General features: G+C 39.0%; 1 protein-coding gene across 1 annotated transcript in view; it reads left to right on the top strand.

Moving 5' to 3' along the window:
- The window catches only part of LOC128049713 (bifunctional heparan sulfate N-deacetylase/N-sulfotransferase 3), a 164,381-nt gene that overhangs the window by 58,893 nt on the left and 80,428 nt on the right, over window positions 1–25,060 (top strand). Inside the window, exon 3 of the mRNA XM_052642025.1 lies at window positions 5,332–5,486. Within this exon, the coding sequence (XP_052497985.1) occupies window positions 5,332–5,486 (155 nt within the window). The remainder of the gene's footprint in view (window positions 1–5,331; window positions 5,487–25,060) is intronic.

The raw sequence follows: 25,060 nt of genomic DNA, 5'->3' as shown, positions 1-25,060 counted from the left end.
TAGACGGCAGCCCACCAGGTTCCCCCATCCCTGGGATTCTCCAGGCAAGATCACTGGAGTGGGTTGCCATTTCCTTCTCCAATGCATGAAAGTGAAAAGAGAAAGTGAAGTCGCTCAGTCGTGTCCGACCCTCAGTGACCCCATGGACTGCAGTCTACCAGGCTCCTCCATCCATGGGATTTTCCAGGCAGGAGTACTGGAGTGGGGTGCCATTGCCTTCTCCAAATAAGCTATCTAGGTTGGTCACAATTTTTCTTCCAAGGAGCAAGTGCCTTTTAATTTCATGGCTGCAGTCACCATCTGAAATAGTGTTACAGATGAGAACCAATAGTGTTTGTAAATTTTAATTATGTCAGAGAATTACTTAACTATGTGAAGAGAAAAGTTATATAAATTAGTAATTGTACATCTTATCTCTAAACTCCACATTTGGTCCATGAATGTTGTTAAGGGCCCTGAATTTGGAGTTGTGTAATTTGGGTTAGAATTAAGATTCTGAATTCAGGTTCTATCCCATATTTCCATTGACTTGTGGCAAGTTACATCACATCTCCAAATATCAATTTCCTTATCTGTAAAATGGAGTTAGTGGCTTTGAGCACAGAGTTCTAGTGAGAATTAAATGAGACAATACTTGAAAAACAGTTAAGATAGTCTCAGTCAATGATAGTTTTTAATATAGTATCAGAGTAGGAAATACTACAGAAAAAATATGGAAGAGACACGTTACTTAAATAGATATATAATAAAATAATAATTTACATTAATTGTAAGATTTCAGTGTAGTTTTGTAACAACTTAAGAAATGACACTTCAAATTGAGGAATTTGACTTGAGTTCTTCTCTCTCCAGTTCTGACAAAGGTTGGTAAAGTGGAGAAATAAAGGAGTGACAAGAAGCCAGGCTAATCAAACCATGAATATGTTTCAACTGTTTTATATCATGACTTTTGAAGTATTAGGCAACAGATACTTATTCTCAATATAATTAATTCTGATGTAAAACATCCCCAAAGTAGAATTAAAAGAAATCAGATAAGGAAGAGCTGTAAAGAAAAAAGGAAGGGCCTACAGTTATGACTGCTATGAATTTACATAAGCCTATCAGAGGGGCCCTCTATGACGTTCAGAAAAGGACAACAAATAACTGAGCAATCTTTTAAAGAATTCTGAAATCTGTTGAACTGTCCTCATATATAAACTTTGAGTAAAGGCCAACTAGAAAAATGAATAAAGAGGAGAGAAGAGAAAAGAGAGGGAAAGGTAGGAACTATAGGAGACAGAAGTGAAGTGAAGTCGCTCAGTCGTGTCTGACTCTTTGTGACCCCATGGACTGTAGCCCACCAGGCTCCTCTGTCCATGGGATTCTCCAGGCAAGAATACTGGAGTGGGTTGCCATTTCCTTCTCCAGGGGAATCTTCCCAACTCAGGGATCGAACCTGGGTCTCCCGCATTGCAGGCAGACGCTTTAACGTCTGAGCTACCAAGAGAATAGAGCTTAAAAGTAGTTGGAGGGGTGACTTTATTCATAAACCAGGAAATCTCAGCTCACTTTTCCCAGAGGAGGTGGAAATCAGCAATGAACTGATTACTAGGAAACCCCAAAAGAAATCTACTTGTTTTCAGTATGCTAAAGTAAAACTGCAACAAGTAATTGACTTGTAATCTTAACTAATCGGGTGTCCTGAGGACATGCAAAATATTAAGCAAGAGGAGAGCATATAAGTAGAGACATTTAACTTCAGGGAAATCAAAAGCATCATCCTTACGTCAGAAAAAAAAGAAAACGTATTTAAGCGTCACCAGTCACACTTAACAAATGTCTCTTTACCAGGACCACCTTATTTATTACCTAAAAGGTAGCAGGACACAAGACTCTGCCATGACTGGGGTCATCAGATTTCTATGCCCCTGATTGTATCTTCCTATTCTTTTTCATTCCTTTCTAAAAGGCTTCCCAGAGCTTAGAAGCCCCAAGAATGCCTGGTGTGGGTGACTCATTGATCAAGCAATTACTTAATATAATGGCTTGATCAGTTCTTAAATTCTTAAATACAATGTCCCCTCTGTCACATAACACTCTGGTGAGCCTCCGCCCCCCATAAAAAAAAGAAAAAAAGAAAAAACTCTAGGAGACACATAGAAGATGTAAGAACAGAAGCAAGAAATACAGGACGGAAGGACACGGGCATTTTAAATTACCCAGTATGTGCCTGGACTATGCAGACACTTTCTGACCAAAGGAATAAAATAGGTTTTGCTGTCCATATTTTTGCCTACATGAACACCAACATTAAAGGGGTTATACGACTCCCCACAGCCACACAGCTCAAATGTGTTGGAACCTAGAAATAAACTAAAAAGCTTCTAACTCCAAAGGCTGTACTTGTTCAACTCCACTGACATGAGTAACGAGAGTAACATGAGTAGTACGCTAAAGAGAATAAAATAAGGGAACTAAAACAGATTCGATTTACACATGCCCTTTACAGAGAGAGCAAGAGTTCCCTCACATCAGCAGAGTACTTAAGCACGTGAAAGTGAAATTGAAGACTGTCCTTGTTGAAAGATTATGTTATTACACCCATTCTATATCCCTAAGCCTGTTCCTCCTGCATACATCAGAACAACCATGCAGCCTCGTACTACATCTTTGCCTTTGGTCTCTTTCATTGCCCAATAAATCATAAGATCTAACATCCTTTTCCTGCCAGTAGGCGCTACCTTAATTCTTTCAGAAAATTAAATCATAGAAGGGTGGTAACATGCAGTAGGCTTGATTGGCTGTGCAGGGGAAGTAGTCTGTCCACCCTCGTTAGCCTCTAGAGACCCATCAGAAAGTGAAGTCGCTCAGTCGTGTCCAACTCTTTGTGACCCCATGGACTGTAGCCTACCAGGCTCCTCTGTCCATGGGATTCTCCAGGCAAGAATACTGGAGTGGGTTGCCATTTCCTTCTCCAGAGGGTCTTCCCAACCCAGGGATCAAACCGGGGTCTCCCGCATTGGAGGCAGATGCTTTAACCTCTGAGCCACCAGGGAAGAACCAGTCAGATAAGAACTGCTATTGAAAATACAAGGACGTTTTTCTCCATGTAGAAGGGACATCATTTGAAGAATCTACCATTCTAGGACCTTATTGAATTGAGTGTCATTGCTGAAATTAAAGTGTGACTGTATAATTTCATGATGATTAATATCATCTTATGAGATGTCAGGACAGACACCTTACACTGCTCTCATTTATGCTTTAGTAAAGAATCTCTTCCTGGAGAAGCATAAAAAGAGACTCCTACTCCTGCATATAAATTAGAGAACTGTGTCATTTCCCACACTCAACTAAACTGCAGATCAGAGAAAATGAAGGAAGTAAAATAAGCCCAAATATGAAATTCAGAAGAACAACAAAGCTGACTCTCAAGGAAATAGAGGTTTTTTGATGGAAAGTTTGCTTCCAAGAGCTTGAAAGAAAGGACAAGCATGACGAACATGGGTTCCACCAAGGGGCACAGTGATTCTTGGGTTGTTTTACGATGACTTCATTTCTCATCTTCTTTCCATCACCATCTTTCTTTTTTTTTCTTTCCTTCAGTTTTCTCTAGTTTTTTCAATAACAATTCCCACATTTCCCGTTTTCTCCCTTTTATGCATTAGTATAAAAGGCAGAGGAAACAGAGATCAAATTGCCAACATCTGTTGGATCATCAAACAAGCAAGAGAGTCCCAGAAAAACATCTATTTCTGCTTTGCTGACTATACCAAAAGCCTTTGACTGTGTGGATGACAATAAACTGTGGAAAATTCTGAAAGAGATGGGAATACCAGACCACCTGACTTGCCTCTTGAGAAACCTATATACAGGTCAGGAAGCAACAGTCAGAACTGGACACCGAACAACAGACTGGTTCTAAATAGGAAAAGGAGTACGTCAAGGCTGTATATTGTCACCCTGCTGATTTAACTTATATGCAGAGTACATCATGAGAAACGCTGGGCTGGAAGAAGCACAAGCTGGAATCTAGATTGCCGGGAGAAATATCAATAACCTCAGATATGCAGATGACACCACCCTTATGGCAGAAAGGGAAGAAGAACTAAAGAATCTCTTGATGAAAGTAAAAGAGAGTGAAAAAGTTGGCTTAAAACTCAACATTCAGAAAACTAAGATCATGGCATCTGGTCCCATCACTTCATGGCAAATAGATGGGGAAACAGGGGAAACAGTGGCTGACTTTATTTTGGGGGGCTCCCAAATCACTGCAGATGGTGATTGCAGCCATGAAATTAAAAGACACTTACTCCTTGGAAGGAAAGTTATGACCAACCTAGACAGCATATTAAAAAGCAGAGACATTTCTTTGTCAACAAAGGTCTGTCGGGTCAAGGCTATGGTTTTTCCAGTGGTCATGTATGGATGTGAGAGTTGTACTGTAAAGAAAGCTGAGCACCGAAGAATTGATGCTTTTGAACTGTGGTGTTGGAGAAGACTCTTGAGAGTCCCTTGGACTGCAAGGAGATCCAACCAGTCCATCCTAAAGGAGATCAGTCCTGGGTGGTCATTGGAAGGACTGATGTTGAAGCTGAAACTCCAATATTTTGGCCACCTGATGCGAAGAGCTGACTCATTTGAAAAGACCATGATGTTGGGAAAGATTGAAGGCAGGAGGAGAAGGGGATGACAGAGGATGAGATGGCTGGATGGCAACACTGACTCAAAGAACACGGGTAAACTCCAGGAGCTGGTGATGCACACAGGGAGGCCTGGCATGCTGCAGTACACGGGGTCACAAAGTGTTGGGTACGACTGAGCGACTGAACTGAACTTATTCACAAATGTAAGGAGTAACCCAGATAAATTATGGAATTATTTTGTTGGCAATGTTGTGTTACAACCCATGTCGGAGTGATCTAAATACTATTAGAGCTCCACAACACATTTCCCACTCATATTCCCTGAACTGCGTTCCCCGCTTATCCTCCATTTCTCTCCAAACTTAAATTATACAAAGATCCTAAAAGTTAAAAATTCTAAAGTCCTTTGGAATGATTGTGTATTTCCTTCTTACACCGATTTTATATGCATGTCTCATGTTTTAAAACTTTAAAAAAGAGTTGTATCACAGTCTCTGGTTGTTCCCCAAGTAACAGATTTTCATTTGTTACTTCATGTTCAAAGTTTTACATGTATGTAAGATAGTATAAATGGTATCTTCTAAATGCATATATAAGATTACATAATTGGATGGACAGATGGACAGATATTCATACGGATGAACAGGCAATCAGTGTAGCTGAAATTAATTGAATAATCTTTTCCCTCTTCCCTACGCCCTAGGAACTGAAGAGGAAGATGAAGGGGATGACCGTCTTTTGGGGTCTGTTGATGAGTTCTGGTGGTTTCCACATATGTGGAGCCATATGCAGCCCCACCTCTTCCATAATGAGTCATCTTTGGTGGAACAGATGATTCTCAACAAAAAGTTTGCCTTAGTAAGTAACTCACTTTGAACTAAAGTGCACAGACTACTAAAATGACTGGCTTTTTATATTGAGAACATCTGAGGTTTGGGGCATACTGGCACTTTTTAAGCAGGCATTTCTATGTGATAGTCGGAAACACTTGGTATTGTAGCCTTTCAGTATGTGACTTTTGAATTTGTATTGGATGCTCATCACTATGCTTAATGTTTTGAGGGGTCTAACTTAAAAGGAAATTTTCAGAACACTCACTGGACTCAGCTACATGACATTACAGTCAGAGCTCATAAAATATGGTTCCCATCCAGAAAGAGCTTTCAGCTGCACTGAGAAGACAAAATACATACATAAAACAAATCTCCACTTAGAAAACAAACATAGTTACCAAAGGAGATGGCGGAGGGACAAAAAAGGAATTGGGGGTTAGCAGATACAAACTACTACATATAAAACAGATAAACAATGAGGTCTTACTGTATAGCACAGGAAACTATATTTGATATCCTATAATAAACCATAATAGAAAAGAATACAAAATGAATATATATACACACACATACATATAGATATATAATTGAATCGTTTTACTGTAAACAGAAGCTAGCACAACATGTAATTCAACTATAGTTCAGTTTTAAAAAAATAGTCTTCAGTAAAATGAGATATTCCTGGACCTAGTGCCAAACTGTATAGACATAAAATCCACCATTCAGAGAAGTAAGTGTCATTGAGAGTACCCAGGGAAATGTTGTGTAAATAGGATTTTAGGTACATTCTGAAATAAGAATAAGATTTAAGTGTCAGGGAGAATTTGGAGTTAAATGAGGAAAACACAGGTAGGAGGTGTTTGCTGGCAGGTGGTAATGAAATCTCAATCTGGAAGGCAAGAGGAATGGGAAGAAAACCATTTCAAAGACATCAAATACATATAACACAGGGAAGGAAGATTCATTTGACTGAGCAAGATACACTGTTTTATAACCAAGAGGATTCTGATCCTGGACAGGAAAATTTACAGTTAAAGTTCTAATAAGTGCAGTACATGGGAAAATGTGCTTGTGATGAGTGGAGATGGTATAGAGAGGTTAACAAACCAATGCAGCATGTTTGGGGTGGGAGGCTGTTTATCTTTGTATTATTCTGATGGGCACACAAACATGTGGAGGGGGTCCAGACAAGTAACTCCTTACTGAACCAACATTCTCCTTCCTGGGCAGAGAGTACACTGGGGCAAGGACTGTGTTCTCTCTCTCACAGTTCCCAGTTCAACAACATACTCAGTGAATATTTGTAGTATGAACAACTAAAGCGGCAGAAATTACCTCTCAAAAAGCAAGTGAAGTGTAACATATCTTTACTTATTACAGCATTTTTCTTATTTGCAAGCCCCAAAATTTATATTACACTGTTCATAGATTATGTTTTTAATAAATCTAAAACCATCAGATCATATTTCTAGGTTCAGTTCAGTTGCTCAGTCATGTCCAACTCTGCGACCCCATGGACTGCAGCATGCCAGGCTTCCCTGTCCATCACAATTCCTGGAGCCTACTCAAACTCATGTCCATCGCGTCAGTGATGCCATCAAACCATCTCATCCTCTGTTGTCCCCTTCTTCTCCCACCTTCAATCTTTCCCAGCATCGGGGTCTTCTCCAATGAGTCAGTTCTTCATATCAGGTGGCCAAAGTATTGGAGTTTCAGCTTCAGCATCAGTACTTGTAATGAATATTCACAACTGATTTCCTTTAGGATGGACTGGTGGGATCTCCTTGCAGTCCAAGGGACTCTCAAGAGTCTTCTCCAACACCACAGTTCAAAAGCATCAATTCTTCGGTGCTCAGCTTTCTTTACAGTCCGACTCTCACATCCGTACATGACTACTGGAAAAACCGTAGTTTGACTAGATGGACCTTTGTTAGCAAAATAATATCTCTGCTTTTTAATATGCTATCTAGGTTGGTCATAGCTTTTCTTCCAAGGAGCAATTGTCTTTTAATTCCATAGCTGCAGTCACCATCTGCAGTGATTTGGGAGCCCCCAAAAATAAAGTTTGTCACTGTTTCCACTGTTTCCCCATCTATTTGCCATGAGTGATGGGACTGGATGCCATGATCTTAGTTTTCTGAATGTTGAGTTTTAAGCCAACTTTTTCACTTTCCTCTTTCACTTTCATCAAGAGGCTCTATAGTTCCTCTTCACTTTCTGCCATAAGGGTGGTGTCCTCTGCATATCTGAGGTTATTGATATTTCTCCAGGCAATCTTGATTCCAGCTTGTGCTTCATCCAGCCCAGTGTTTCTCATGATGTACTCTGCATATAAGTTAAATCAGCAGGGTGACAATATACAGCCTTGACGTACTCCTTTCCCTATTTGGAACCTGTCTGTTCTATTGCTTCTTGACCTGCATACAGATTTCTAAGGAGGCAGGTCAGGTGGTCAGGTATTCCCATCTCTTTCAGAATTTTCCATAGTTGATTGTGATCCACACAGTCAAAGGCTTTGGCATAGTCAATAAAGCAGAAATAGATGTTTTTATGGAATTCTCTTGCTCTTTTCCCACAGTCCAACAGATGTTGGTAATTTAGTCTCTGGTTCCTCTGCTTTTTCTAAATCCAGCTTGAACATCTGAATGTTCACAGTTCATGCATTGTTGAAGCCTGGCTTGGAGAATTTTGAACATTAGTTTACTAGTGTGTGAGATGAATACAATTGAGCAGTAGTTTGAGCATTCTTTGGCATTTTCTTTCTTTGGGATCAGAATGAATTCTGACCTTTTCCAGTCCTGTCGCCACTGCTGAGCATTCCAAATTTGCTAGCATTTTGAGTGCAGCACTTTCACAGCATCATCTTTAGGATTTGAAATAACTCAACTGGAATTCCATCACCTCCACTAGCTTTGTTCATAGTGATGCTTCCTAAGGCCCACTTGACTTCGCATTCCAGGATGTCTGGCTCTAGGTGAGTGATCACACCATCGTGATTATCTGGGTCATGAAGATCTTTTTTGTATAGTTCTTGTGTATTCTTGTCACCTCTTAATATCTTCTGCTTCTGTTAGGTCCATACCATTTCTGTCCTTTATCGAGCCCATCTTTGCATGAAATGTTCCCTTGGTATCTCTAATTTTCTTGAAGAGATCTCTAGTCTTTCCCATTCTATTGTTTTCCTCTGTTTCTTTGCATTGTTCGCTGAGAAAGGCTTTCTTATCTCTCCTTGCTATTCTTTGGAACTCTGCATTCAAATGGGTATATCTTTCCTGTTCTCCTTTGCTTTTCTTTTCACAGCTATTTGTAAGGCCTCTTCAGACAACCATTTTGCCTTTTTGTATTTCTTTTTCTTGGGGCTGGTCTTGATCCCTGTCTCCTGTACAGTGTCGCAAACCTCCATCCATAGTTTTCAGGCACTCTGTCTATCAGAATCTATCCCTTGAATCTATTTGTCACTTCCACTGTATAACTGTAAGGGATTTAATTTAGGTCATACCTGAATGGTCTAGTGGTTTTCCCCACTTTCTTCAATTTAAGTTTGAATTTGGCAATAAGGAGTTCATGATCTGAACCACAGTCAGCTGCCGGTCTTGTTTTTGCTGACTGTATAGAGCTTCTCCATCTTTGGCTGCAAAGAATATATATGCTAATATTATGGTTATACTTAAATGTACATACTTGAAAGTACATATAGTAAGAACAAACATGTACAGGAGTTATACATATTTTTTGGAATTCTCAACTTGAAATGATCATGAATTGAAAGAATAATTCAAATTTGAAATTTGGTCATTCTTAACCTCACATGTTAAACGGAGGACAATTCTTAAAAATGCCATTCCTGGTTTCAGATTGACAACCCAAAATATGATCTTGAGGCAGCAGAGAACATTCATAAAAGTTTAATGAAATACAGAACCAATTGGCTTTTTTGTCAGGAGAAGACAGACATAAAAAGAGACTGGATCCAGGATCAGTCCCTCCTGGGTAATACAACATGAAAGAGAACAGAAGCTTTTAGTGATTCGTATATAACACACAGTGGAGAACTGCTGTTGTTTCTATTATCATTATATTCAGTATCATAAAACTGCCATCTTCAGTTTTTGCCTAGGTTTCTGTGTTTAGAGTGACAGGTAAGAGGGACAAAGATCCTCAAGTTTAGAAGCTTATTTTATATTGGGAAGACATTGGTTCATGTAAATTCTACATTTTCTAGTATGTGTTCTCTAATGCCCACTAAGGCATTAGTCACAAAGCTGCTTTGCTGTTAAATTTAAAGATGCAATAAGAAAAGTTCAAGGGTTTTATTTTTTATATATATTCTATATTATTTCCTTAAATTCTTACAGCAGCTCTGAACTGTAGGCATACTTATTCTCACACCATGAAGAAGAAAACTGAAAAGTCAGAGAAATGACAGTGACCCACTCAGGGTGATAAAGCTCCCTAGTGGTAGAATTTAAAAAGGGCCAACTGAAAACCAGAAATCCTCTTTTATTTTTAAACTGCATAAATTGTGGTTCCAAGCTCCCTCACTAGCCTCCTAAACCAACTCACAGGTGTAAGTCGTCTAGATTTCTCTTTGGCCTGGTAACCCAAGGGGGTATCTGGGACTTCTGCTAACATCAGGGAAATCGAGAACTAGAGGTGAAATTCATAGGGCAACATTTCCCTTAGGCTCCCAAATGCTCCTCGAGATAGGCAGAGTGTATAACATGGTGGGAAGGAAGACAAACAGCTGAGTCAGGGGAACTTTCCACATGACTGAACGGCCTTTATCACGTATAGACACAGCTTGGGTGTGTGTGCTTGGTCATGTCCAACTCTGCGACACCATGGACGGTAGCCCGCCAGGCTCCTATGTCCATGGAATTTTCCAGGCAAGAATACTGGAGTGGGTTGCCATTCCCTATTCCAGGGGATCTTCCCAACCCAGGGATCAAACCCACATCCCTTTCCTCTCCTGTACTGGCAGGCTGATTGTTTACCAACTGCACAACCTTGGAAGCTCCATCATGTCTACTTTACAGCCCCATACAGAGTCTACTTTATCTTTTATTTAGTTCAGTGGCACTTTTTATTTATTTATTTTTAATTGAAGGATGATTGCTTTACAGTATTATGTTGGTTTCTACCAAACATCAACATGAATCAGCCATAAGTTTACCCATGTCCCTTCCCACTTCAACATCCCTTCCACCTTCCTCCCCATCCCACCCCTCTAGGTTGATACCAAGCCCCAGTTTGAGTTCCCTGAGTCCTATAGCAAATTCCCATCAGCTGTCTATTTTACACATGGTAATATATGTTTCCATGTTACTCTCTCCATACATCCCACCCTCTACTTCCTCCGCTTCCAGCCATGCCCGTAAGTCTGCTCTCTGTGTCTGTGTCTCCACTGCTGCTAGATACAGAGTCGACTTTAATTCAAAGAAACTGTTCTGGAGGAAATTCTGCCTCAATTCTCCACTCACTAGATGTGCTAATATTGCATTTGGAAATTGGGTCGCACTCTGCTTTTGTCCACCAGCTTGGAAGCTCTAAATTTAAAGAGGAGCATGAGCATTTTGCAGTGAAGGAACTGAAAGCACACACAAGGAAGCCACTGGGTGTTCAAACAAGACTAGACACCATGGGTAAAATTTAACTTGCACAGGAGTTAGCTAGAGGACATTTAAATTCTTTTCCAACTAAGCGAATCTGAGACTATGATGTAAGACTCTCTGATTGGATCCTCTCTGTCACCATCTACAGCCAAACACTTGCGATTTTCATTGAGTTTTAGCAAACACATCTTATCTATTAATCCTTTGGCACAATATAGACACTTCTGTCTCACAAGGGAATTTGATGTCCATTTTAATTTAGCTTTGAAAGCTCTGTCTAATTGCTCAGTATGGAAGGTCAACCAAATCCTCTAAGCAAACTTGCATTTGATGTTTACAGCCATCAGGAAATACAGCTTTAGACATTGATTAGAAAATATTTTTAGTTATCAAATATGGGATAATTCAGGTACTAAGATGAAATTTCAACAGGGGATTTTTCTGAAAGGTACCATTTCTGAGGCAAAGATTAATTGTAACATTAATTATTGACCTACAACACAGTAGAAATATCTTATACAGGTTTTTAAATTGGATAAAATTCCATTAGAAAAATAAAACAACTTACTGCATTTAAACATCAAAAGGATCATCAGTGTATGTACTCTCAACTGGAAACTTGGATTTAAATTTTAGTGAATTATGGTAGTTTAACTTTTAGAGATAAAATAATCAGTAGAAATTTTTATCATAGAACTCGTTACCAATATCAGTGATACCTAGCACTGTTATAGACAATACTTTTAAAACTGGTAGTTGTAAAACAATGTTCCAGATCCTGAAAACAAAATCTTAGCCAGGATTGTACATTTTGATTGCATTATCATTATTCTTTCACATAGTGTCCTTTCCCTCCCTATTTTCCAAGTTCAGCAGAACCTGCTAATAATTTACATTATCTGAAATATCTAGTGTCCATTATGCAACTTCTTAGGCTAGTGAGCACATTAACTTTTCTAAAATGGAAATAAGGATTACAGTATCAAAATGTAATTTAAAATATATTGAAAGACTTGCTGGCTTAAGGAATATATAACAATCTTTTAATTAGTTTGCTTGCCAGCTAGAGAATGAATGAATTTTATCATTTTCACTTCAGTGAAGCACTTTCTAAAAAAGGACATTAGGTTGTCATTTAATGATATTGAAAACAAAGTGTAATTCTAATTATCTTAGTAGAAACAGAGTTTAAATCAGAATTCACAAAGTCAGCTCTGAGCTGGTAGATTGCTTCTGGACCAATGGAACCAGCAGAGTTTAAGAAAGCCAATAGCCATTATTCAGTACAAGATGACCAAGATGGTGAAATATATAATTTATTTCATGAAAAGAATGGCTGGAAGAACTTGGAGAGGACAAGACAAAGAAGGGGAGAGCAAGGGATATATTATCAGGGTTAATATTCACATTAAAAGTACTGGTATGGCCATGCCAGTTTTTACAGTATTGAAAATGTCAATACCCCAAGTACTACCTTAGACCTTCCCCATACATGTTCCAAGCCTCCCAACTACTCAGCAACTCAAAGGGCCTGGCTCATAGTCGCCAACATCCAGCTTCAGCTCTACAGCTGGCACCAGGTCTGACCAATCGTGGATGGCATGTTGACTCGTAAATATTTTGAGTGTTAACCCTGAATAAGATCAATCCATCAATGAAAGTAAAATCTATACAACTGCTAACTTTGTGTCTATTTTCACCTTTTTGTACCTCCCCCTTCGAGTTCCCAGTTATTCAGTAATTTCTGTGAGTTTTCTTTTGTACTATTCCTGCTCCATCTCAAACTTCCCTTCTCCACACCACTTCCAAATGTTTTTATCCCATACCTGGATCACTGCAGCAGCATCCAAACTAGTCTCCCCAACTCCATTCTTTTCCTTTAATTTATGCTCAGAGAGGGAAAGCTGTGCAACTTGAAATTCTATTATTCTGTTTTCCCTGCGTGAAACAGAACCTTGAATTTCAGTGAGAAAGGTTCTTGGCCCTCCAGAGGAAATGTAAGAAGAGAACATTTCGAGCTCCAGATAGTGACAGACATTGAACTTGGTGCTCTCCATGCATCCTCAGTTCATTCAGACACCTGTGAACCTAGTTATTCCTGTATTTAAAATGCAAAAAGTGAGCCTCAGAGAGCGTATGTAATTTTCTTAAAATCACAGTCAGTGAAAATTGGGGAAAGGGTTTGATCTCAGGCCAGTCAAGATCCAGAGCCCACATAACCAGCATGGTTTGTGTAACTAACTGAACGTTGCCCGTGCCATTGATATTGTTATTGATTGCTATTACAAAAACCTCAAGACTGGAATGTTACTATTTCTCTGAAGAGTTATATTTAATTTAAACAAATTCAGAATATTAGAATCTGGATTTTTACAATGTTTTTCTTTTAATTGCTGTTTATATGATTTATGCAATTCCTTCTGTTTGTGCAGCCATCACACAAGTATTAATTGTCCTGATGTTTATTATAAATAACAGACAGTATGCGGTAGTTATAACAAAGATCAGTATCAACTTTTCTACTCTGTCAGTATTATTACTTCAGTTAAAGTTAATACCATGAAGTCTTAAAGATTCCTAGTCTATTCAACTTTATATATTTTCAAAAAGATTAAATGTGTTTGCAAATACTTTGGGAGTTTAAGCCTGCCTCTGAATTGTTTATAGGGTTATTACTTCTCAAGGACCCTGAAGGTCCATTGTAAACTCATAACTTCAAACTCTGAGAAAGCTGGATTAAACTAAACCCTCCAATTCCTTCACTGTGTCTCTAGATAATTTTATTTTCAGTTATTTTGCTACAGCATAAAAAAGTAAAGCCTCATAGATTCTTTTTTTCTTACATTTCTATAAACCCCTTCATGTGTTTACTTGAAATCTTGGCAATTCAAAAAAAAAAAAAAAATCAACCTGGCCTGTGTAAAGTACAAGTGTTTACATCATTCTGTTGAGTATTCTTACAAAAGTGCACCCTTTAGTGGTATATTTATTTATGAGACATTCAACAAAGATATGATGACACTTCAGAAATTCTGAAGGGAACTCTAAGAGAGGAATACAGCATGCTCTGTTAAATGGAAACTTACTTGAAATAAATTACATAATTATTAGGGGGGACTAGAAGAAAATCAATCACTCTCCCCAAACTAATTCTTTATTCGAGGTTACAAATGAAAATGAAGCTAAATATGTATACCTTCTTTCTTTATTGGTACTAAATTATTAGCTTAACTTTTGCTTCTGTGATTTCTTTTTTTTCTTCCAGTTTTATTCAGATATAATTGATACACATTCAATATTGTGTAAGTTTAAGGAGTGCAGCATGATTTGATTTACACACATCATGAAATGATTCCCACAGTAAGCTTAGGGAACATCCCTCCTCTCATATAGATATAAAATCAAAGAAATATTGATATAAAAAATATTTCCTTATGATCAGAATTCCTAGGATTTATTGTCTTAATAATTTTGCATTTATCATGTCGTATATTATGTCCCTGGTACTTATTTAGAAAGTTTGTACCTTTTGACTGACTTCATCCAATTCCCACTCCCCCACCCCTCCACATCTGATCTCTTTTTCTATGAGTTTGTTTGTTTTTTGAAGTATAGTTCAATTCAGTTCAGTTCAGTCCCTCAGTCGTGTGCAACTCTTTGCGACCCCATGGATTGCAGCACACCAGGCTTCCCTGTCCATCACCAACTCCCAGAGCTTGCTCAAACTCATGTCCATCAAGTCAGTGATGCCATCCAACCATCTCGTCCTGTGTCGTCCCCTTCTCCTCCCACCTTCAATCATTCCCAGCATCAGGGTCTTTTCCAGTGAGTTGGTTGTTTGCATCAGGTGGCCAGAGTATTGGAGTTTCAGCTTCAGCATCAGTCCTTCCAATGAATATTCAGGACTGATTTCCTTTAGGATGGACTGGTTGGATCTTCCTGCAGTCCAAGGGACTCTGAAGAGTCTTCTCCAACACCACAGTCAAAAGCATCAATTCTTCAGTGCTCAGCTTTCTTTATAGTCCAACTCTCACATCCACACATGACTACTGGAAAAACCATAGCTTTGACTAGATGGACCTTTGTTGGTAAAGTAATGTCTCTGCTTTTTAATATGCTGTCTAGGTTGGTCATAGCTTTTCTTCTGAGGAGCAAGTGTCTTTTCATTTCATGGCTGTAGTGTATAACTGACCTGCAATACCATGTTAGTTTCTGTTACACAACATAGTGATTTGGTATTTTTATATGTGTTTCTGGAATTTCTTAAAGCATTAGGCTTACTAAATTTCATTAAAGTTCTTCAAATAATTCAGCTATTCTTTTAGGATACTTGAAGAGGAATATTTGATGTCAAGAAAGGGCTTTTGTTGATGTCATTATTATGGCCTTATCAAATTTATGGTTCACCAAGGATATTTTAATCTCCTTCTTTACATACAATATCAATTACTTTTTCCAGAAGAAATGTATACTGTTTGATGAAACTTTTTTTTTAGATAAGATTGATAGTGTGTATTTTCAGCCCCCATATCTTCTTTTAAGGGATGTTTTCTCTCAAATAAATAAGAATCCTCAGTCTTGGGGGGAAACTAAAAGTACCGGAGGAAGGATTCTTAGTTTACTTTTGTTTCTTTGTTTTATTTGTTGTTGTTTCAATAAGAAAGAGAATAATGTTAATAAGATAAAAGGAAATCAAATGGCACTTGACCTCTAATGTTGCTTGTATGTTTTATTTTCTACAATACAGTAAGATAATTTATTACCCCTACTTGGCAAATAAAGAAACTGAGGTTTGGTGAAGCTGTATAACCTGCTCAGGGTGCTATACCTAATGAAGGGCAGCACTCAGACTGAGCCCAGAACTTCTAAATTTGTGCTTCCTCCATGACACTGTCATTCCCCATCCCTGATATTCCCTGGTAAACACTGATCATTTTATGTTGTGGGTTTGACTATCTTTTATTTACCTTTAAAAAAACTTTTCTCGAAGTATAGTTGATTTACAATGCTGTGTTCATTTCTGCTATATACCAAAGTGATTCAGTTATGCTGCTGCTGCTGCTGCTAAGTCGCTTCAGTCGTGTCCAACTCTGTGCGACCCCAGAGACGGCAGCCCACCAGGCTCCCCCATCCCTGGGATTCTCCAGGCAAGAACACTGGAGTGGGTATATATTCTTTTTCATATTCTCTTCCACTCTGGTTTATCACAGTATACTGAATATAGTTCCCTGTGCTACATTAATAAGACCCTGTTACTGTCCATGCTATATATAATAGTCTGCATGTGCCAGTGCCTCACTTCCAATCCATCCCTCCCTCTATGGCTCTCTTTGAACATGGGAAAAATACGATTCTTTTCTCACTGTATAGTAATGAAATACTAGGCTCTCCTGATCTGAGTGACCTCAGAGTGATAAGGTCATACCTGTTTTATGAATTACTATAAAACAAGATCTCATTATTAACACGTTTATCCAAAGACTTTTGTACCTTTCGTTACTGTTGTTGCTGTTTCGTCGCTCAGTCCTGTCTGACTCTTTTATGACCCCACAGACTGTAGCCCACCAGGCTCCTCTGTCCATGGGGTTTACCAGGCAAAAATACTGGAATGAGTTACCATTTCCTTCTCCAGGGTGATCTTCCCAACTCAGGGATCAAACCCATGCCTCTTATATCACAGGTGGATTCTATACCACTGAACCCCCTGGGAAGCCCTTTGTTACTGTAGCCATGTTTTTTCAAACTCCAAACTGTGAGATAAAGACCATCACCTTCCTTGGGTTTCTGTACCCATAGAAATATCAATAACTGGGGAAGTTTTTCTCAGCCTTGGTGTTCCATGTCTTTGTTGGAGTTTCATTTTATAGGAGCTTCCTTGGTGGCTCAGATGGTAAAGGATCCGCTTCCAATGCGGGAGACCCAGGTTTGATCCCTGGATTGGGAAGATCCCGTGGAGAAGGGAATGACTACCCACTGCAGTATTCTTGCCTGGAGAAGCCCATGGACAGATAAGCCTGGTGGGCTACAGTCCATGGGGTCGCAAAAAAGTCAGACACGACTGAGCAACTAGCATACACACAATCATATCTATTCATTTCATAGATATGATTGATTAAGCCACCGGCCACATGGTTGAACTCAGTATCAGAGTCTCCTCCCCTGCCTAGAGGTCAGGTTGATATAAGCTGGCTCAATGCCCCAACTCTCTAATCGGATGTTAGGTCTTTCATGCCTGGCTAAATACTGAACTGAGTCATTTTGTTAACATAAATTCAGATCTTTGGTCTCAGGGATCCACTATGAATAAAGGACATTCCTATCACTTAGAAAATTCCAAGGATTTAGGGCTTACCTCCCAGCAACCAGGGATGATGAAGACCAGCCAGTTTTTTAAGTATACAACAGCTGCCAACAGAGGATGATTTTAAACTCATAAACCAAATCTAAAAAACACCATGATCATCACTGAAGATTTTTCACATACCAGCCAGCAAACAATTTATATTATGAATTAAAAAGCACACTGGAAAAACTAGAAAGAAATCTAGTAGCCAAATCTATAAATATGAACCAGATTTATGTAAATATGCCTATCACATTTTAGGGTGTTATCACTTCCTTAAATATGTAAGAAGAAAATTATACATGTTAGTTTAAGATTAGATCATGGATTTAAAATAGTGCATTTATATTTAGCATCCAAATATAAGACTATTTCTAAACACCACAAGGATTATGTCAAAAAAAACAGAGCTTTAAATCTGAATCTTAGTGATTACTTGCACAACCCTTTTAATTCACAATTGAAAAAAATGAAAACTCATCTTCCTTTACTAAAGGAGTTATTTCTTTCAAGATCTTTTTCATTACATAGCATGCCAGAAATACCATCATTTAATCACAGGAATGTGTTCTGATATTTACACTCTTAGCACTCAGTACCAAATCTAATTCCCTAACCTAAAGATAAATCCTGACTTGCCTAGTTTGGTTCTAGATGAAGAAGGAAATAAGATTCCTTTTAATAGTAACTTTACATATACTGGGCCACCATCGATTCCATTTCTTACTTCCCTCCCCGAGTTACAGCAAGTGCTGTAGGACCACTCTCAGTGCCAGAGGCCCCACAGGTTCTCATAAGCTAAAAAGTCATGTGTCGGTCATTAGTGTTACCTTAGGAAAACACTCTTTAGAAGCTTTAAAATGCTTCTCAAATTCAAGGGAATGTGTGTGTATGTGTGTATACATGCATATGTGTCTTTTATTTATGCATACGTCTTTTAGTGAAAAGGTTTTAATTCCACTTCTCCAAACAAGCTCCTATTATCTGAAAAAATGCATTATTTTCTGTGTGAAATAATAGCTTATAGAGCCACAGCTTTTAAAGAAGCCAGTTTAAAAACCAAAGCAAATCATTTTCTTCTAGAAACAACTCCATAATATACTACTAAATATAAACATAGGTACACTTTATTGGAAGCCCATTTTATCTGTAAATGTAAATTCTCAATACTATAAGATAGTTAAACAAAGCATGAAGAACTGAAGAAATGGGACATTCTAACCCAAATGAACTTCAGAAAAGCATTTAGAAGTATTTTGAAATTACTTTGTAATGAAGTTTGTAATGAAGTTTTAGATTTTCTTCCAACTGTGGAATGTAGAATGTTTGTTTCTGTTTTGTTTCAGAGTGTCTGCTTGATTTCCTATCATTGTGCATTTTTTATTACATTAGTTTGTTACTTGCTAATCTGAAAAATATGGAAATAGGCAACACATTTTTAGGTCATTAGTGGAAATTTAAAATGTTCTCTTTAGAAAGATTGAAATAGAGGAAAATATTAAAAGTAACGTACCATTCTTGGGTATACACCTGGACAAAACTATAATTTAAAAACATACTTGTACCCTTATGTTCATAGCAGCACTATTAACAGTAGCCAAGTCATGAAAACAACCTAAATGTCCACTGACAGATGAATGGATAAAAAAGATATGGTACATATATACAATGGAATATTACTCAGCCATAAAAAAAAAATAATGCCACTTGCAGCAACATGGATGCAACTCAAGATCTTTATACTAAGTGAAGTAAGTAGGAAAGACAAAGACAAATACTATATGATATCACTTATGGTGGCTCAGAGGTTAAAGCGTCTGCCTTCAATGCGGGAGACCTGGGTTCGATCCCTGGGTCGGGAAGATCCCCTGGAGAAGGAAATGGCAACCCACTCCAGTATTCTTGCCTGGAGAATCCCATGGACGGAGGAGCCTGGTAGGCTACAGTCCACGGGGTCGCAAAGAGTCGAACATGACTGAGCGACTTCACCTTTCATATGTAATTTAAAATGAACCTATCTACAAAACAGAAAACAGTCTCACAGACACAGAAATCAGATTTGTGGTTGCCAAGGGACAAGGAGGGAGAAAGAAGAATGAACTGGGAATTTGGGGGTTGCAGATGCCAACTATTATTTAGAATGGAAAAAGAGCAAAGTCCTACTATATAGCTGCTGCTGCTGCTAAGTCACGTCAGTCGTGTCCGACTCTGTGCGACCCCATAGACGGCAGCCCACCAGGCTTCCCCGTCCCTGGGATTCTCCAGGCAAGAACACTGGAGTGGGGTGCCATTTCCTTCTCCAATGCATGAAAATGAAAAGTGAAAGTGAAGTCGCTCAGTCGTGTCCGACTCTTCCCAACCCCAAGGACTGCAGCCTACCAGACTCCACCATCCATGGGATTTTCCAGGCAAGAGTGCTGGATAGCACAGGAAACTAAATCCAATCTCCTGGGATAAACCATAATAGAAAAGAACATTTTAAAAAAAGAATGTATATATGTATAAAACTGAGTCACTCTGCTGGTACAGCAGAGACTGGCACAACATATTGTAAATCAACTATAATTTTTAAAAAGTAAAGTACCATTCTTGATTACTAGCAAGTAAGAAATATTACCAAAGGTTTATTGTTGTTCTTCAGCCGCTCAGTTGTGTCTGACTCTTTGTGGCCCCGTGGAATGCAGCACACCAGGCCTCCCTGTCCTTCACCATCTCCTGGAGCTTGCTCAAACTCATGTCCATTGAGTCAATGATGCCATCCAACCATCTTGTCCTCTGTCCTCCCCTTCTCCTCCCACCTTCAATCTTTCCCAGCATCAGGGTCTTTTCTAATGAACTGGCTCTTTGCATCAGGTGGCCAAAGTATTGGAATTTCAGCTTCAGCATTACTCCTTCCAGTGAGTATTCAGGACTGATCTCCTTTAGGATGGACTGGTTTGATCTCATTGCAGTCCAAAGGACTCTCAAGAGTCCAACACCACTGTTCAAAAGCATCAATTATCAAGGCTAGTAATAAACAATGATTTATTCAGGAATGAAGTTATTGTGTTTCTCAAATACATGACTACCAATTTATTCCTTTTAGTCTTTTGGTTTTGAGAAAGTTTTTCTGAGAAATAACACATCACTTTTTGATTAATAAAATTGTGTTATCTTCATATTTGCACGTGGAAACATCCGAACATACAATTTGGGAAAATCTTGAAATTTTAAATTCTATACAGTGTAGTTTAAATATAAACTCATAATAATAAATGTCTATTACTTGAATAATAATCTTTAACTGTAGTCTCAAAAGTGTTTTGAAGTATTACTTTTATGGGTGTTAATTTTATAGGTGTTAAATTTCTCTGTGAGTTACCATATGTCCATTCTGCAGAGAACTGACAGTTTGAGATAATTGAGAGAGTAAAAATTAGAATGGAAGGGAGGTAGACAGAACCAGTTCACACACTTGTTCATTAATATTATTGGAGTGCTTGTTGTTGGCAAGACACTGGGCTTATAGCAGTGGGTAAAACAGAACCCAGAATTCATGGAGCTTATTGTTTAATGAAGAAGAGAGACATTAAGAAATAATTATATGGGACTTGCCTGTGGTCCAGTGGTTAAGAATCTGCCTGCCAATGCAGGGGACCTGGGTTTGATCCCTGGTCCAGGAAGTTCCTACATACTGTGGAACAACTGAGCCCACAGGCCACAACTACAGGGCCCATGTGCTGCACCTGCTGAGGCCCTGGTGCCTGGAGTCCGTGCTCTGCAAGAGAGAAAGCCTGAGCACAGCAGTGATCACCACGCATGACAAACGAATGATAGATTGTAAAGTACTTATTAAAAGCAGAGAAATAATTGTATGAAGGAATATTCACTTACAACCTGTGCTGTGTACCATGGAAAAAAAATGAGCACTACTAAGAGAAGTCTTAATGTGGACTTAGTTTAGATTGGGACTTGTCAGTGGAGGGTTCTCTAAAGATATCACAAATAAAGGAACTAAGAGAGATATCAAATGTATCTAAGTGAAGAGTTGGAGTAGGGAAATTCTAGTCTGGAAGGATCACAGGGGAGGGATGCTGAAGTTGGGAATTGCTTGGTGACTTTCAAGAAAAAATTAATGTGATTAAAATACAGTAAAATGTGGAGAGTGGGACAAAATGAGGCAAGAGAAGCAAAAGTCACTCCGTGCAAGACTCATGACCATTCTAAGAATTTTGTATTTTATCTTAAGTGTCAGGGGAAACCGTGGGAGGATTTTGAGCAGGACATCACCGGGTCATATTTGGGTGTTAAACTGTTACTCTGGCTGCTATGCAGAGGATGGATTGGAAGCACGCAAGAGCAGAAATGGGTAGAATGGTCAGGAGGCCATGCAATAACATGGCAGATTGGATTAGGGGAGTGATGCTGCTGCTGATTTTAGAACTGGAGAAAAGTGGATAGATTTAAGATTTATACTAGAGACATACTGAAAGAACATGATAATGACCTAGATTAACAAAAGAATGAAGAAACCTGTCAAGAATACCCTCTGTCTTTTTGACACAGCAACTCATTGGTTGATAACTGTTTATGTTATTTAGTTGCATGGAGGAACCCTGGGGAAAGAGCCTGTCTGGTAGAGCTTGAGAGGTGCAGTTGAAGAGCTCAGTTGTGAGACTGATGCTACTTTCAATCAAGGATTAATGAAAACAATAAGGAGAATTAACTTTTTAATCTAAAATGTCTACTCTCTTAGACTTTTTGACCCAGATTCCAAAATAATGGTGTACTTAATTTCAAATTAAAAGATCTGAGGAAGAGGGGAAAAAAAGATCTGGAAGAGAAGATCAGATGTTTAGCATAAGGAATAAATCTTCTGAAACATAATAGACTGCCTTCCAGAACATACAACCTGCAATCTTAGCCCAAACTTTTCTGTGCAATAATATTTCAAGTGTTCTTCCTGGTATTGAATGCAAATTTGGGGGCCAATTTATATTGCCTTCATCTCTTTTTAAAGAGACCACCTACTAACGAATGCTCAGTGATTCACAGGCTGGAGCCACATGGCATTAGTTGAGGGTAGACAGATCAGGAGGAAAGCAGACCCAGGAGGGGATGGTGAGTGGGATAGAAGGCACCAAGCCTCATAGGGAGAGTCCCCAAGTCCACAGAAAAAGCAGGAAAAAGGGCCTATCTTTTACTGACAGAGAAAGAGTGGCCCAGTACTTTCATAATTCCACATTATAGTTGAGACACAGATTTGACCCCTGGGTCAGGAATCCCTGGAGGAGGAAATGGCAACCCACTCCAGTATTCTAGACTGGGAAATCCCATGGAGAGAGCAGCCTGGTGGGCTACAGTCCATGGGGTCACAAAGAGTCCAATATGACAGAGCACACACACACCACTAGATTTTTTATCACAGCCATGGCCCAAAACTCAGCTTCAAAAAGATACATCGCCAATGGGAATGTAGTACTATCTAGTGTAATCTAGTTAATATCATTGAGTTAAGTAGGAATGATAGCGTATCTAAAAATGGAGGCAGGCCAATAATGACAACGGTACTAAACGACATTCATTGAACGTGTATCATGTTTCAGGAACTGCACTCAATGCTTTCCATGTATTATATTATTGAATTTCCTCCAAACCCTTTGTGAGGTTTAGAGGTCATAAATCATTCTCCAAAGACCACATAGGTGGTAAATGCAAGAGTGAAATGGCCAGATCTGTTTGACTCCAGAAGTGGAGTTTGCTACCACTGTGCCTCACTGCATCAGCATACAAATCAAAGATGAGATTAAAGAACCTCAGTAGTTCTTTAGAGTTAAGAGCTAAAATAAAAACATATTTGGGAATGTTCCTGGCTTTCCAGGTGGTGCAGTGGTAAAGAATCCGCCTGCCAATGCAGGAGATGCAGTTCGATCCCTAGGTGGAAGATTACCTGGAGAAGGAAATGGCAACCCACTCCAATGTTCTTGCCTGGGAAATATCCCAAATAAGGGGAATGTCTCTGCTGTATTAGACAGTCGTTTTCTAACACAGTGTTCTGAAGAGATAGCTGACCACTTGCTGCTGCTGCTGCTGCTGCTGCTGCTGCTAAGTCACTTCAGTCGTGTCTGACTCTGTGCGACCCCATAGACGACAGCCCACCAGGCTCCGCCGTCCCTGGGATTCTCCAGGCAAGAACATTGGAGTGGGTTGCCATTTCCCTCTACCAGGCTTTTCCATCCATGGGATTTTCCAGGCAAGAGTACTGGAGTGGGATGCCATCGCCTTCTCCGAGCTGATCACTTACAGGTATTTAAAAACTACCTTGAGCTTTCTGTGAGCATAATTTCTCACACATTTGGAGATACTTGAATTTTATAACATTGCTCCTGTCATGGTGAATTTCATTCTTGCTTCCTCATATACCTTTTTAAAAGCTGTTTACCTATAATTGCTCACCATTTTCCTTTAAATTTCTGTGGTTGAAATTCACTTGCTTTCCACTGGTCCATTATCACTACACCCCTGTTCTTAAACCACTTGAGATAAATATTTCACTGACTTTTTCTAACACAAAGTATATGTTGGCAATTTTTAGTTGAAAAAAAACGCCATAGTTTGAGTTTTTAAAAACCAAAGGGGAAAAAAGAAATATTTCAATTCACTTGTAGTGAAATTCAATTTTTTTTGGTTAAAAAATATTTTATTCCATGTCCTTCACATTTATAGTGTTTCTATCAAGTGGTCAGTTGTCAATCACATTTCCCCCCTTCAAAAGTTTTTGTTTGGTTTTGCTATTTTTAAGACTTTATCCTTGCTTTTAGTTTTTACAGCTTTGCTCTGTAAATGTTGATTTTTTTAAAAACTTATCTTGCTTTGAAGTTTAACTGATTTCTTAATGTATCCCATCAGTTTTGGGAAATTACTATTCACTATTTCTTCAATTGCTCTTTCTAATTCTAAATGACAAAATAATAATTGCCTGGTAATATGCTAAAGTCACTTCAGTTGTGTCTGACTCTTTGTGACCCCCATGGACTGTAGCCTGCCAGGCTCATCTGTCCATGGGATTCTCTAGGCAAGAATACTGGAGTGGGTGGCCATTTCCTTCTCCAGGGGATCTTCCCAACCCAGGGGTTAAACCTGTGTCTCTTTATGTCTCCTGCATTGGCAAGCAGGTTCTTTACCACTAGCATCACCTGGGAAGCCCAGATAATAATTGCCTGGTTATGGTAATTTCTAGCAAAGATGCAAATAAAGTGAAGAACATGGAAATTTCCTCCCACCCTTCGGAAACACGAGTATAGTCCACTCCATCTCTCAGTCCACCCATTCTCTTCCTCACAGCAACAGTGCGGCAGCTCCCTTTCCAGCATCCTCAGCTACAGTGACTGAGCTGAGTTCTGAATGATGAAGACTTACAAGCTAAGAGAAAAGGGGTATTCCACTTAGGTAGATAATATGTACAATGTGCAGCAAAGATGTAAAGGGAATCATCAGAAATTAGGGTGGGGAGATGAATGCAGATAGGACATAATCTACGTTAGGCAGGTTGGGACCAAATTTTGAGAGCCTTTTCTGCCATATTGAAGGAGTCTGATAGATACGTAAGGAATGACAAACCACTGGCAGCCCATGAGCCTCCTGTGCTTAGGTGCTCAGACACTT

Source organism: Budorcas taxicolor, chromosome 6 (assembly GCF_023091745.1).
Source record: "Budorcas taxicolor isolate Tak-1 chromosome 6, Takin1.1, whole genome shotgun sequence".
Classification (NCBI taxonomy): Eukaryota; Metazoa; Chordata; class Mammalia; order Artiodactyla; family Bovidae; genus Budorcas; species Budorcas taxicolor.
Note: the sequence above shows the minus strand (reverse complement) of the source record. Positions and strands in the feature narration are given on the sequence as shown.